Source organism: Aquarana catesbeiana, linkage group LG05 (genome assembly GCF_042186555.1).
Source record: "Aquarana catesbeiana isolate 2022-GZ linkage group LG05, ASM4218655v1, whole genome shotgun sequence".
Taxonomy (NCBI): Eukaryota; Metazoa; Chordata; class Amphibia; order Anura; family Ranidae; genus Aquarana; species Aquarana catesbeiana.
Genome location: NC_133328.1, coordinates 566468461 through 566482244, shown reverse-complemented (window position 1 = coordinate 566482244; position 13784 = coordinate 566468461). Strand labels below are relative to the sequence as shown.

The 13784-nt window shown below is 44.5% G+C and overlaps 1 protein-coding gene across 1 annotated transcript in view; it reads right to left on the bottom strand.

Annotated features, from left to right (window-relative positions):
- The window catches only part of CIBAR1 (CBY1 interacting BAR domain containing 1), a 48537-nt gene extending 35243 nt beyond the window's left edge, over positions 1 to 13294 (bottom strand). Inside the window, exons 1-2 of the mRNA XM_073631953.1 lie at positions 13148 to 13294; positions 4166 to 4400 (exon numbers count right to left, since the gene is read on the bottom strand). Of these exons, the coding sequence (XP_073488054.1) occupies positions 4166 to 4400; positions 13148 to 13176 (264 nt within the window). The 5' untranslated portion in view covers positions 13177 to 13294. The remainder of the gene's footprint in view (positions 1 to 4165; positions 4401 to 13147) is intronic.
- Positions 13295 to 13784: the final 490 nt, after the last annotated feature.

Below are 13784 nucleotides of genomic sequence, written 5' to 3'. Positions count from 1 at the left end.
GCAGTTTTTTTTTTTTTTTTTTTTTTTTTTTACTAGTAATGGCGATGATCTGCGATTTTTAGCGGTACTGCAACATTGCGATGGACAGATCGGACAGCTCTGACACATTTTTAGGACCACTGACATTTATACAGCGATCAGTGCTATAAAAATGCACCGATTACTGTGTAAATGTCACTGGTAGGGAAGGGGTTAACACTAGGGGCAATCAAGGGGTTAAATGTGTGTTCCCTCAGTGTGTTCTAACTGTATGGGGATAAGACTGACTAGGGGAGGAGACATATCGTTGTTCCTACTTAGCAGGAACAGATGATAGGTCTCCTCTCCCTTGCCAGAACAGGGATTTGTGCATTTACATACACACAAATCCCCGTGCTGACCCTCGTTCATCGCACGTGGCTAGTGGCAATCGCTCCCGCCGGTCACACGCATCGGGTCCCCCGCCGTGCAGCGGGCACCCTCTGGTGGCTCTTAAAGGGGACAATGTGCCTGTACAGGGTTTTGCACAGCCGTGCCATTCTGCTGCAGTATATCTACGTGAGGCAGTCGGCAAGCAGTTAAAATTTAAAAAAAAAAAAAAAATGTACTAACACTTTAACCGCTTGCCGGCCGTCATGACTGTCAGGCAGCGCGGCTCTCGTTCTGGGAGGGTGTCATATTGACGCCCTCGCCTTCCCGACCCACCAGGGGGCGCGTGCGCGCCAAGTCACTGGGGACCCGATGTGCGTGCCCAGCGGCCGCGATGTCCGCCGGGCACACGCGATTGCCCAGTAACACAGCAAGACCGTGAATCTGTGTGTGTAAACACACAGATCCACGTCCTGTCAGAGGAGAGGAGACAGATGTGTGTTCTCAGTATAGAGCAACACCGATCGGTCTCCTCCCCTTGTGAGACCCCTCCAACTTCAGTTAGAAACACTACCTAGGAACATAATTAACCCCTCGATCACCCCCTAGTGTGAACCCCTTCCCTGCCAGTCACATTTATACAGTAATCAGTGCATTTTTCTATCCCCTATTTTGTAGACACTATAACTTTTGCGCAAACCAATCAATATACGCTTATTGAGATTTTTTTTTACCAAAAATATGTAGAAGAATACGTATCGGCCTAAACTGAGGAAAAAATTTGTTTAAATAAAAAAAAAAAAAAAAAACTGGATATTTATTATAGCAAAAAGTAAAAAATATTGTGTTTTTTTTTTTTCAAACTTGTCACTCTTGTTTATAGCGCAAAAAATAAAAACCGCAGAGGTGATCAAATACCACTAAAAGGAAGCTCTATTTGTGGGGAAAAAAAATAATATTTCATTTGGGTACAGTGTTGCATGACCGCGCAGATGTCATTCAAATTGCGACAGCGCTGAAAGCTGAAAAATGGCTTGGGCAGGAAGGGGGTTAAAAGTGCCCTGTATTGAGGTGGTTAAAGAACCTGCATGATCCTCATGCACGCGGCTCCTCCTAATACATAACTGAAGTATAGTAGCATAATCAGTCTGCTGCTGTCTGAGGTAAAACTGTAGATGGATCTAAAGCAAGTGTACCCACACAACACAGCTTTGCGATTCGCTGCACCTCTGCTGCACACTAGGTCCTGCCATCCTTCTTTCTATGTCGTTGGGAGCAGGCTGTCTCTTCCTGGTTCTTTTAGCCAGTGTTAATTTAGTTGACTAAAATGACTAGAGGTCGACCGATATGGGTTTTTCTCTGGCCGATGCCAAAGCCGATATTTAGAAATTGCGGTGGCCGATATATGATGCCGATTTTATAGGGCCGATATATTAGGCCGATTTTTTTTTTTTTTTTCCCTTCATCTCATAAAATCTAACAGTTAGACCCCTTTCACACTGGGCGTTTTTCAGGCGCTTTTGGGCTAAAAACAGCGCCTCTAAAACGGCTCCCCTGCAGTCTATGTGAAAGCTCGAGTGCTTTCACACTAAGGCGATGCGCTGGCAGGATGTTAAAAAAAAGTCCTGCAAGCGGCATCTTTGGAGTGGTGTATACCGCTCCTCCACCACTCCTGCCCATTGAAATGAATGCGCACCGCTGCCGAAGCGCCTGCAAAGCGTTTCGGCAGCAGCGATTCAGGGGCGCATTTAACCCCTTCTTCGGCCGCTAGCTGGGTTATAAGCGCCCCGCTAGCAGCCGAATAGCGCCGCTAAAATGACGGTAAAGTGCCGCTAAAATTAACAGCATTTTACCGTCAACGCATGCCCGCTCCAGTGTGAAAGCAGCCTTAAGTAATAAGTGATACAGAAAATTTTTTATATTTAAACATTTATTAAACAAAACAAACCTCCAATCAGTTCACTTGTATGTAGAATTTAGATTAAAAAAAAATAACTATATCTTAAATATTAAATACACAAAAACAGGTAATCAAAACTTTTGGACGAAAAAAAATGGGCTAACTTTACTGCTTTTTTTTTTTTTTTTAATTTCATTAGTGTATTTTTTTAAAAAAAATTGCGTTTGAAAGACCGCTGCGCAAATACCGTGTGACATAAAATATTGCAACAACCGCTATTTTATTCCCTAGGGTCTCTGCTAAAAAAATATATATAATGTTTGGGGGTTCCAAGTGATTTTATAGCAGAAAATACAGGATTTTTACTTGTAAGCAACAAGTGTCAGAAAAGATTTAGTCTTTAAATGGTTAAACTGAAAACTTCTCCATGGAGTTCAGTCTATTGATAAAAGAACCTGAAAGAGATACAATGTATCTTCTTATCAGACTTGGCAGGCTGCCCAGAGGGGGAGAGAAGAAAACTTCAGACAACTTGCAAGTGACTTCAATTACAGAAGTCATTTGCAAGTCCCCTGAATCGGCTTTTTTTATCAGCACAATCAGCCGATGCCCATTAAGTAAAAAAAGCCAAATATCTGCCGATATATCGGTCGACCTCTAAAAATGACTAAAACATTTTAGTCGACTAAATGAATACTATTTTAGTCGACTAAAATACGACTAAAACTAAAACAAATGAGATTACTAAAATAAGACTAAAACTAAAATGCCATTTAAGTCAAAAGACTAAAATGAGACTAAAACTCAAATGCCATTTTAGTCAAAAGACTAAAATGAGATTAAAACTCAAATGCCATTTTAGTCAAAAGACTATGACTAAAACTAAATTGCAATTACTTAAATGTACTGGAGATTTTAGTCGACTAAAACGTAGGACATTTTAGTAGACTAAAAATGTACTGGAGATTTAGTAGACTAAATTCGACTAACACTAAAACAATTGCAGAAGACTAAAATGGGACTAAAACTAAAATGCCATTTTAGTCCTAAGACTAAAATTAACACTGCTTTTAGCCAGCCCCCTGCAGAAGTAGCACAAGGTCCTTCTCCAGTGTTGTGTATGCCCTAGCTCAGCGGTGTCAAACTGGCGGCCCTCAGAGAGCCACTGCCAACCTTGCAATGCCTCATGGGACATGTAGTTCCGTAACAGCTGGAGGGCTGCCAGTTTGACACCTGTGTGCTTAGCTGATGCCTCCTGGAATATTGGACGCTGGGTTTCCAGGAGGCTACAGGAGCAGGGGGATATTATTTTCGCTTAGGCGTGAATGGAGGCAGGGAATGGGATCTAAAAAGTCAAATTGATAAGCAGAAATCCACACTTATTTAAGTAGGAATCTAGGTAAAAGGATGGGAGATTTTCTTTATAGAATAATCAATGAAAGGTCACATTGGGGTTTACTAAAACTGGAGAGTGCAAAATCTGGTGCAGCTGTGGTAGCCAATCAGCTTCTAGCTTTAATTAAACATTGACAAAAAACCTGGAAGTTGATTAGTTTCTCCTCAGGGATCCACCAGATTTTGCACTCTCCAGTTTTAGTAAAGCAACCCCATAGTCTTTCATTTTCCAATGAAAATCAATAAAATATTTGAACAGAAAAAGGTCACATTACCAGGATGAAAAATTTAGAGAAGGCTGCAAGGACCAATAACAGTCAGTTATTTTCAACAGAAGACTTGACCTAAAGACATTATGTGTGACAAGACACACAGATCATAAAAAAAAAAAAAAAAAAACGGGGGAAAAAGTCAAAGATGAAACCCGTTTGGTTGAAATTGTCATCAGCACCACTTTTCTTTGGGATGTCAAACATATACCCCTCTATATAACAGTGAAAAATTATAAAGGTTGTTTGTTACCTCTGCTTGGCGATAATCCTGAAGTTTGGCAAGTTCATCAGCAAAGCACTTCAACCCACGTTTAAGGTTTGGTGTTTCAGTGTCCGCATACGCATGGACCTCTCTCACCAGGAGATCTGCCTTGTCCCGCAATCTGGCAGTTTTACGCACGTAACCAGCATAGATTTGGCACAGGTCACCAAAGTGCTTCTCCACATTGGTAACCGTTTCTTGAATTTGCCTTGTCTGATTGTCCCTAGGAGGAAATACACATATAGAGAAGATAAGTAAATGTATACTGTGTTGATGCAGGTTTTAATCTTAAAATTCCGAGTGAGACATCTTTGGAGATCATTTTAGAAAAGCAACGATGAAGGTTACAGATTAGCGTGTTTCATACAGATTTGGTTCTTACAGCAAGAATAGTAGGGTCTTACAGCCCCCCCTTAATACTCACCTAAGCCCCATCTCTATCCAGCGATGTACGCAAGTGCCTCGGCTGTCCGAGACTCTCCCTCCTGATTGTCAGTTAGCCAATCAGGAGAGGGGGGGGGGGGGGGCGCAAACCACAGCTCCACATTTGAATGGACACACAGAGCAGCAGCTTGGCTCGGGTGCCCCCACAGCAAGCTGCTTTCTGTGGGAGCACTCGATAGGAGGGAGTGGCCAAGAGCACAGAAGAGGGACCCAAGAAGAGGAGGATCCAGGCTCCTTTGTGCAAAATCATTTCACAGAGCAGGTAAGTATACCATGTTTGTTATTTTTATAGAAAAAAAAAAAAAAAAAAAAAAAAAAAAAAAAACACAACTTTAGTAGCTCTTTAAGGCCATTCAAATTCCCAACCTACTGTATGTCAGTACCATACAAAATTGTTAAAGCAGTTTTCTTCTTTCAACAAGAAAAATAAGACTGCTTGGGGATGAGGAACAGCAGAAGTCTACAACTGGAACTACGCCGAACAGCCGATTTGTTATGAGAGAAGCAGCAGCAGCAATCAAATAAAGAAGGTAATTACTTTTGCATAAAAAAAAAAAAAAAAAAAGTCAGAACAGCTCTGGAAATAGCGGATGATCCCCAGTAGTGATCGCAGAGATTGTCTGTTTGTCGATAGCGTCCCAGGCAAACTCAGGGGTATCCAGTTTCTACCTTGAAGTGTTAAACATCAAGAACTCCTTTGAGGTAGACTCCCTTCAGAGATGGCCATGTGACCAAAAGTCTAGACATCTGATTGGATGATTTCAGCTGAAGTGGAAGATCAGAGTTCAAACTGGCTTGTCTTCCTGCACAGCAGAGACCACATGATCAAATGCCTAGGATTTTGGTCAATAGATTACCACTGTGGGGAACACGGAGTAGGATTTTCACTAGTATTTTAGCACTCCTATAGCTATTTATCCATTAGAGCCAGGCTGTAAACATAGCTTTAAAGTTAATATGTCACTATAGGAATTCTTTAAAGTGGACCTTTGCCCCCAAACACTAAAATAAATTACTGGCAGATACAGCTCTGTATGCGGATTTTAAAACATTTTTAGAATATTTTATCTGTAATTCACATTTAGTTTAATCCCACTTTCTCATACATTGAGACACAGGTGACAGGGCCCCAAAGCTGCCTCCTGGGAAGGCTAATGCCCCGTACACATGGTCGGATTTTCTGACGGAAAATGTTCGATGGGAGCTTGTTGTCGGAAATTCCGACCGTGTGTAGGCTTCATTGGACATTTTCCATCGGAATTTCCATCAAACAAAATTTGAGATCTGGATCTCAAATTTTCTGACAACAAAATCCGTTGTCATAAATTCCGATCGTGTGTACACAATTCCGACGCACAAAGTTCCACGCATGCTCAGAATCAAGCAGAAGAGCCGCACTGGCTATTGAACTTCATTTTTCTCGGCTCGTCGTACGTGTTGTACGTCACCGCGTTCTTGACGCTCGGAATTTCTGACAACATTTGTGCGATCCTGTGTATGCAAGACAAGTTTGAGCCAACATCCGTCAGAAAAAATCCATGGATTTTGATGTTGGAATGTCCAATCGTGTGTACGGGGCATAAGTCACCAGTAACTTTTATGGAGATCTCATCTGTAAACTACATTTTGTGGGAAATGGCTTTTTTTATGTTGTTTATACGTTGCTATAGCTGTATCAACATGAGTGTTGGGTAGCCTAACGCTGCTTCACATTGCTGTCAAAAAGTTTAAATAATAGCAAACAGACCTGAATCTCATACAGCACATACATAAGATCTGACGTCATTGGTAGGCCTGCAGTGACAGCGTGGAAGATGGCCACCAATGACATCTACTATTCAAAATGGTGGCATGAGACTATAAGAGGAGCATTAGCATCAGGCAACACAGAAACCAAGGAGACAAGTAATTATATTTAGATGTGTTTATTTTGCTCTATAACTAGAGTAATGGTGGCAGTTATGTCCAGAATATGTTTTAAGTTCTTATAAGAAAAAGGCAAACAATCAACTTTCCATAAAAGTTAAAAATACAATTTTCAGGTGCATTTAGAAATGCTGGAGAACGTCCTCAGATCTGAAAACCTGAGATAAAGCTGTGACTGTATAGACATTCTATGGCCATCACACTGTGCTTATGCCAAGTAATGATGGTTAGTGTTAATTAATCTTCCCACCTGCACAGTCTAGAGTTGAGTTCTGCAGTCTACAGTTCACTTTGGTTGCCAAGTACATAGACGGAATCGGTTTCTCCTCTACATTAGTAATGACCTCTATCCACCAGTGCAGAACACCCCCTTATGAATAATTTATGTTTCTTAGCCCCTTGCTGGTGGATCATGTCAGCTCTTCATGGTGTTCTTAACTTCGGTAGGCGGACTTCCCAGCCATGTAATGACTGGGATTGGCTGGCACAGTGATCAAGCCGGTCCCTGGTTCTCAGTCATAAACAGTGACAGTGGGTAATCGTACTGGGGTGCCAAGTAAGCCGTCTTCCAGCACCACACCGGTCGCATGCATATATGTTGCAGCAGTAAAGCCTACCAATGTACTGATGCATATATAAGTACAGCCGGCGGCAAATGGTCTGAACACCAACATAGGAACAGACTCTACATATTTAATTATATGTTTATTCAGGGAAAGATCAATCATAAGACTCAGGATCAGCTAACAAAAAACTTTCCTGAGTCTTTTCCTAATGTCAGTACCATCACATTCCTCAATTCAGTAATGGAAATCAGTTACAAAGATATGGGACTTTTTATTACATCTGAAATTACTAGTCACCTGGCTGATATAATAAGGCAACACTAAGGGCTGGTTCACACTAGCTGCTGCACGATGCCAAGAGCAGTGATGATGCATGCAACCCAGTAGTGTGTACCGGGCACATAGGAGACAGGGCATTTTGCCTTGTCCATGCAGTGGGACTGTGCTGGAATAGCCACCCAACGCAGTCCCACATGTGGTGAACCAGTCCTAACTTCTTTTGTTTCTGGCTTAAACAGACATACAGAAGTCTGGGCTGTAATGTGCAGGGGTGGCCAGGACATAAGACTTGTAAAGTGCATGTAAACAATCACTGGAGGCCTCCTCCAATCATGTTCCAGGAACTGGCCGAGAATCTAACCATTAATGGGCAGGCTGAATGTACCAAATTGATCAATCAACTTGGACACAACCAGCCTGCCAGATTCACTTGTGATTATCTTAAGCAGCTGCTATTGACGCTAGCGATAATCACTGTCTTCTCCCAGCAGGAACAGCTTCCCCTGCCTGCTCCCCCCCCCCACCCCCCTCCAGAAGAAGAAATTTGGTCAGCAGGAGGGATTCCTCTGTCAACACTGACTGTGTTGATAGTGAAATTGTGCAAATTTCTTTCCTGCAAACCGTGGTTCCAGGAAAGGAATCTGCACTGTCTATGGCCAGCCAAAGTGCGTATCTATGGAGGGGAAGGAAAGGATAAGGTAAAAAGATCAATGCACTTTGTTATAACCCAGGGGTCTCCAAACTTTCTAAATAAAGGGCCAGTTTACTGTTTTTCAGACCTTAGCAGGCTGGACTGTGGCCAGAGGGAGTAGAAGACGTCACAGCATCAGTGGGAAAAAAACAATGTCTCAGCCTTGGAGGTCGATGTAGGAGGAGGAAAAGTGCCTCATTGTCAGTAGTAGTGCCCCATCATTTATATCTGTGGGAGGAACAGTGCCCCATCATTTATATCTGTGGGAGGAATAGTGCCCTATTGTTGGTATTAGTGGAAGGAATAGTATCTTATATCAGTGCCATGCAGGCTGATTAAATGTAAGCAAAGGGCCACATCTGACCTGTGGGCCACAGTTTAGAGGCCACTGCAGGAGCCAGTACTTTAGGTGTTCTCAATGTCAGATGGCATAGGTGGGCTTTCCAATCAAGTGGTTGCTGTGAATGGGAGGTCCCAGTGATCACATGTCCAGGAACCTGTTCCCCCCATTGTAAAACAGTGACCGGTAGCTGTGCTGGGAGTGCACTGACAGCTCTAAACAGCGCTGCTGGCTGTGAGCCCACGTGGCAGTCCGGCATTAAAGCACACCACTGTGCTGGCACTTATATGTGTATGGCTGGTAGGAAGGAAGAGTAGGGAAGGTGTAACTAAAGACAAAACTATTTTTTTTGTTAGTTCCCCTATTAAGGAGATTCCCGCTTTATTTGTTCTGTTTACTGTTATCATGGAAGGTGAAAGAAAATCTAAATTTTGGGTTGTCACCACCACAGGAATAGAGGGGAAATTCTCAAATAAGGACACTAGTTCTGGTGACAACCAGGGATTCCCTCACTTTGGAGGAGATTTCCTCTCACTTCCTGTTTTGCCGATGGGACAGGAATTAAAGGGAGATATCCCCAATGTAACACAGATGGGGGAAAAAAAAAAAAAAAAAAGAGCCCTCATTTTTTAAATGAACCCTCCCTTACTCTAACCAAAATGAAAAAAAAAAAAAAGTCTTGCCTTTAGTTCTACTTTACACGCTCTGCACGGTTGTTTTTTGTTGTATGTGTCCTGCTGGGAAAATTTCCCTTTACTTCCTGCCCCAGACATGCAATAGGAAGTGAGAGGTAATTATGGGGGGGGGGATTACCCGCTTAGGCAGTTGTCCCTAGTGGAAGATTTCTCTTTATCCCGTTTTGGGGACAGAATTAAAGGAGTAGTACAGCTAAAGCTCAATTTGCTGTACTTCTCCTATGGATCAAAGGAGTGAGGTTCTTTCTGCACTCCTGTGACCCGTTTTCAGCAGACAGAGGGCTGAAGTCCACTCTCTGCTGTCGTCACAGAGCTGGTCCTGGCTGGGGATAGATTGCGACCATATCCACCCAGGAGCCTGGACCGGCTACCTCAGCCTCTCAGCGAGCCTGTGAGAGCCTGAATCAGCTGGGGGACTGACTGATAATCACCAGCACTCTGTTCATGGAGCCCTGAGAACTGAGTGACCAGTGGTGTTTGATCACTGGGCTCTCAGCCCTGGAGCCGGTGGGGGACAGATGCTGCATTCACCCAGCGAAGTATGGTTTTTAACCACTTCAATACTGCGCATAGACATATGACGTCTGCAGATGGGATCTCCCATCCTGGGCAGGTGTCATATGACGTCCTTGGCTTCCCGGCGGTAAAGGGGGAGTGTGCGCGCGCCGCGTCATTGTGGAGCCGATGCGTGTGCCTGGCAGCCACGATGGCTGCCGGCCGATCGCTCGTGACAGAGCAGGAACGTGGATCTGTGGGTGTAAACCCACAGATCCACATACTGTCAGGGGAGAGGAGACAGATTGTGTGTTCCTAGTATATAGGAACACCCATCTGTCTCCTCCCCTAGTCAGGCCCACCCCCAGTTAGAATCACTCCCTAGGTAACACATTTAACCCCTTGATCGCCCCCTAGTGTTAACACCTTCCCTGCCAGTGACATTTATACAGTAATCAGTGCATTTTTATAGCACTGATTGCTGTATGTCAGTTGGTCCCAAAATAGTGTCAAAAGTGTCCGATCTGTCCGCCGCAATGTCACAATCACGATAAAAATAGCAGATCGCCGCCATTATTAGTAAAAAAAATAATAATAAAAATGCTATAAATCTATCCCCTATTTTGTAGGCGCTATAACTTTTGCGCAAACCATTCAATATACGCTTATTGCGATTTTTTTTTAACCCAAAAATATGTAGAATACATATTGGCCTAAATTGAGGAGAAAATCTGTTTTTGTTTTTTTAAATTTGGGATATTATAGCAAAAAGTAAAAAATAGTGTGTTTTTTTCAAACTTGTCAGTTTTTTATTGTTTATAGCGCAAAAAATAAAAAACACAGACGTGAACAAATACCACCAAAAGAGAGCTCTATTTGTGGGAAAAAGAATGATAAAAATGTCATTTGGGTACAGTGTTTCATGACTGCGCAATTGTCATTGAAAATGTTACAGCGCTGTAAGCTGAAAATTGGTCTGGGCATGAAGGGGGTGAAAATGCACTGTATTGAAGTGGTTAAATAAATAACTAAAAAAATGCCCATACTGCGCTTTTAAAGTATAACCAAAAGGTAAAACTTTATTTTCTTTGGATAGAGTGGAGAGGTATTAAATCACCTGTCAGTTTTTATTGCTGTCTCTGCCCCCATTAAAGTGGTTCTAAAGTCTTAGGGCTCATTTACACTTGCTTTGGCTTCAACACACATGAATGGCTAGTTAACACTTGCTTCAAAACAAGGCTTCGGACAGGCTTTGTTAAAGCTCTCTGAACGCTGTCACTAAATAAAATGGTTAGCTTACAGTCCTGTTTACACCTGCCTTTGCTTTGACTTCGCTTCAAAAATGATAACCCATGTAGCTTCAGTGGTGCTTCAAAGCATCCAAAGAAATCTATGGCAAAGCTCGCTTGAAGCACCAAGCAAAAGCAAGGTGTAAACAGGACTGTAAGCTAACCATTTTATTTAGTGACAGGGGCTTTGACTGGCGCTCAAAGAGCTTTAACAAAGCGTGTCCAAAACCATGTTTTGAAGCAAGTGTAAACTAGTCCTTAAAGTTATTGTAAAGTCTATTTTTTTCCCTTAAAAATAACAAACATGTTATACTTACCTGCTCTGTGTAATAGTTTTGCACAGAGCAACCTGGATCCACCTCTTCTCGGGTCCCTCTTTGGTGCTCCTGGTCCCTCCCTCCTGTTGAGTGCCCCCACAGCAAGCAGCCTGCTATGGGGGCACCGAGCCAAAGCTCTGTGTGTTCATTCAGACACAGAGCCGCGGCCTGGCCCCCTTTCTCTCCTGATTGGCTGGCTGACTTTAATTGACAGGAGCGGGAGCCAATGGCGTCGCACTGTTGTCTCAGCCAATTTGGAAGGGAGTCCTGGCCAGCTGTGTGTCTTGTGCAACATCGCTGGAGAGAGATGGGCTCAGGTAAGTATTAGCGGGGCTGCTGCACACAGGTGGCTTTTTATCTTAATGCATAGAATGCATTAAGATAAAAAAGAAAAACGTTTGACTTTACAAACACTTTAAAGCGGAGTTCCACCCAAAAGTGGAGCTTCCACTTTAAGTACTACTTGCCCCCTGACATGCCAAATTTTTTTTGGGGGGGGGGGGGGGGGGGGGGGAGAGAGTGTACCTAGTTTAGAGTGGGACTTCTTGTCCCACTTCCACCTTTCTGCTCTTGGCCACCTAGGCTACTCCTCCTCTCCCCCTAGGTGGCATCACCCTCTCTGCATCGTGCATGCCTGGCCGTGAAGCCGAAAGCTGTCACGGCCGGGTGCCCACAGTTGCTATGACAGCACCGGCGGAGAAGAGCGAGGCGCCGGCGGACAAGAGCGAGGCGCCTGCATCGCTGGACAGGGAAGTGTCTGTTTATTAATAGCCAGGAGCTACACTTTTTGTAGCTGCTGACTTTTAATAAACAAAAAAAAAGTGTGGAACTCCGCTTTAAGGTTTTTCATGTTAATGAATTTTATGCATTAAAGCGGCGTTCCACCACAAAATGGAACTTCCGCTGATCGGATTCCTCCCCCCCTCCGGTGTCACATTTGGTAACTTTCAGGGGGAGCATAAACCTATATAATCCATGTATTTGCTCCCACTACCGGGCATAGATCACCGCAGGCTCCGAGGTGATCTACGCCATGTCTGGCCCCTCCTCCGCCCCCCCCCCCCCCCCCCCGCTGTCTTCCGGGAGACACACAGGTCCCAGAAGACAGCAGGAACCAGTGAAGACGTGCAGCCCTGAGGGCTTTCACACTGGAGCAGTGCGCTGGCAGGACAGGAAAAAAAGTCCTGCTAGCAGCATCTTCGGAGCGGTGTGTATACCGCTCCTTCATCGCTCCTGCCCATTGAAATCAATGGGACAGCGCGGCTATACCGCCGGCAAAGCACCTCTGCAGAGGCGCTTTGTGGTGGTTTTTAACCCTTTCTCGGCTGCTAGCGGGGGTTAAAACTGCCCCGCTAGTGGCCAAATACCGACAGTAAAGCACCGCTTACAATAGCGGCACTTTACCGCCGATGCCACCCCGCCCCAGTGTGAAAGGGCCCTTAAGGTGATAAACCTTCTGTGCTACAGCTCCCCCCAGTCCCGCCTTTTTCTTACCTGAGCCCGATCTGAACCAGAAATAAATACAGAAAAACATGAGCCAAAGTAGCTCAAATCCATGAGCTACTTTGCTGCACGGAAATCAGTTTGCTGCCTTATGTGAGTCGCACAAAAAATGCACAAGAAAAAAACAAAAAAAAGGTAAGGTTCTTTCCTAGAGATACAGTGTGAGGGAATGTCACCTCAGTCATGAATGGTCAGTAATGAGGAGGGGGGGGACACTTGCGGGGAGGTGAGGGCCGGTGGTCCAACATACATCCCCCCCAATACACACCTGGGAGAGAGGAACATGTCTTCCTGTGTAGGATGAGATGAGGCCTCTATGATCACACAGTAAGGACCAAGCTGGCTGGCTTCCCCCGGGCTGTCTGTACAGAGCAGGCTCTCCAATCCCCTCACATAGCCCCTACCATCCCCCACACAGCCCTCACCTAGCCCTGGCCTCCGGCGTCTGGCTCATGTTGATGATGGCGCATCCTTCAGCATCGCCACCATAGCTCCGCCCTCTACAGCCCGTCACCGGGGCAACTGGTGGGTATGGAAACCGAGCGGCGCGTCTGGACTGACGTCACCAAGATGGCGGCCTGCTGCAGTGTATTAGAATGAATGGCTTTGCCGAGGAATGTATATGCTCGGACTCCCTCTAGTGGACACAGGCTGCTAATGCTGAGCTCCCTCTGTCATTCCAGGTTGTCTGTTGTGCGGCAATGGCACTCCCCGGTCCGCTCTGTAATCATTACTGTACCGCATGTAGGCGCTTATCATGGCAGAGGCTGGAACACAAGCACCAATTCACATGTCAGCGTCATCACCGCACTGTCTGCAGCATCACAGCAGTGCATAGAAATGATTGAAGTGTTATGTGACATTAAAGTGCAACTTTACCCATAACAACTTGATAAAAAATAGGGAACATACTTTCCACATTAATGACGCTACCAAAATGAATGTGTGCTGTAAATTGCCTCCAGCATTGCTCTGCTTTCTTCTTGCTGGAGGCTGCCATTTTGCTGAAGCCCGGAGCCCCTGAGCAGTGGTAAATCATAAAGTGGAACTAAACTCATTGAT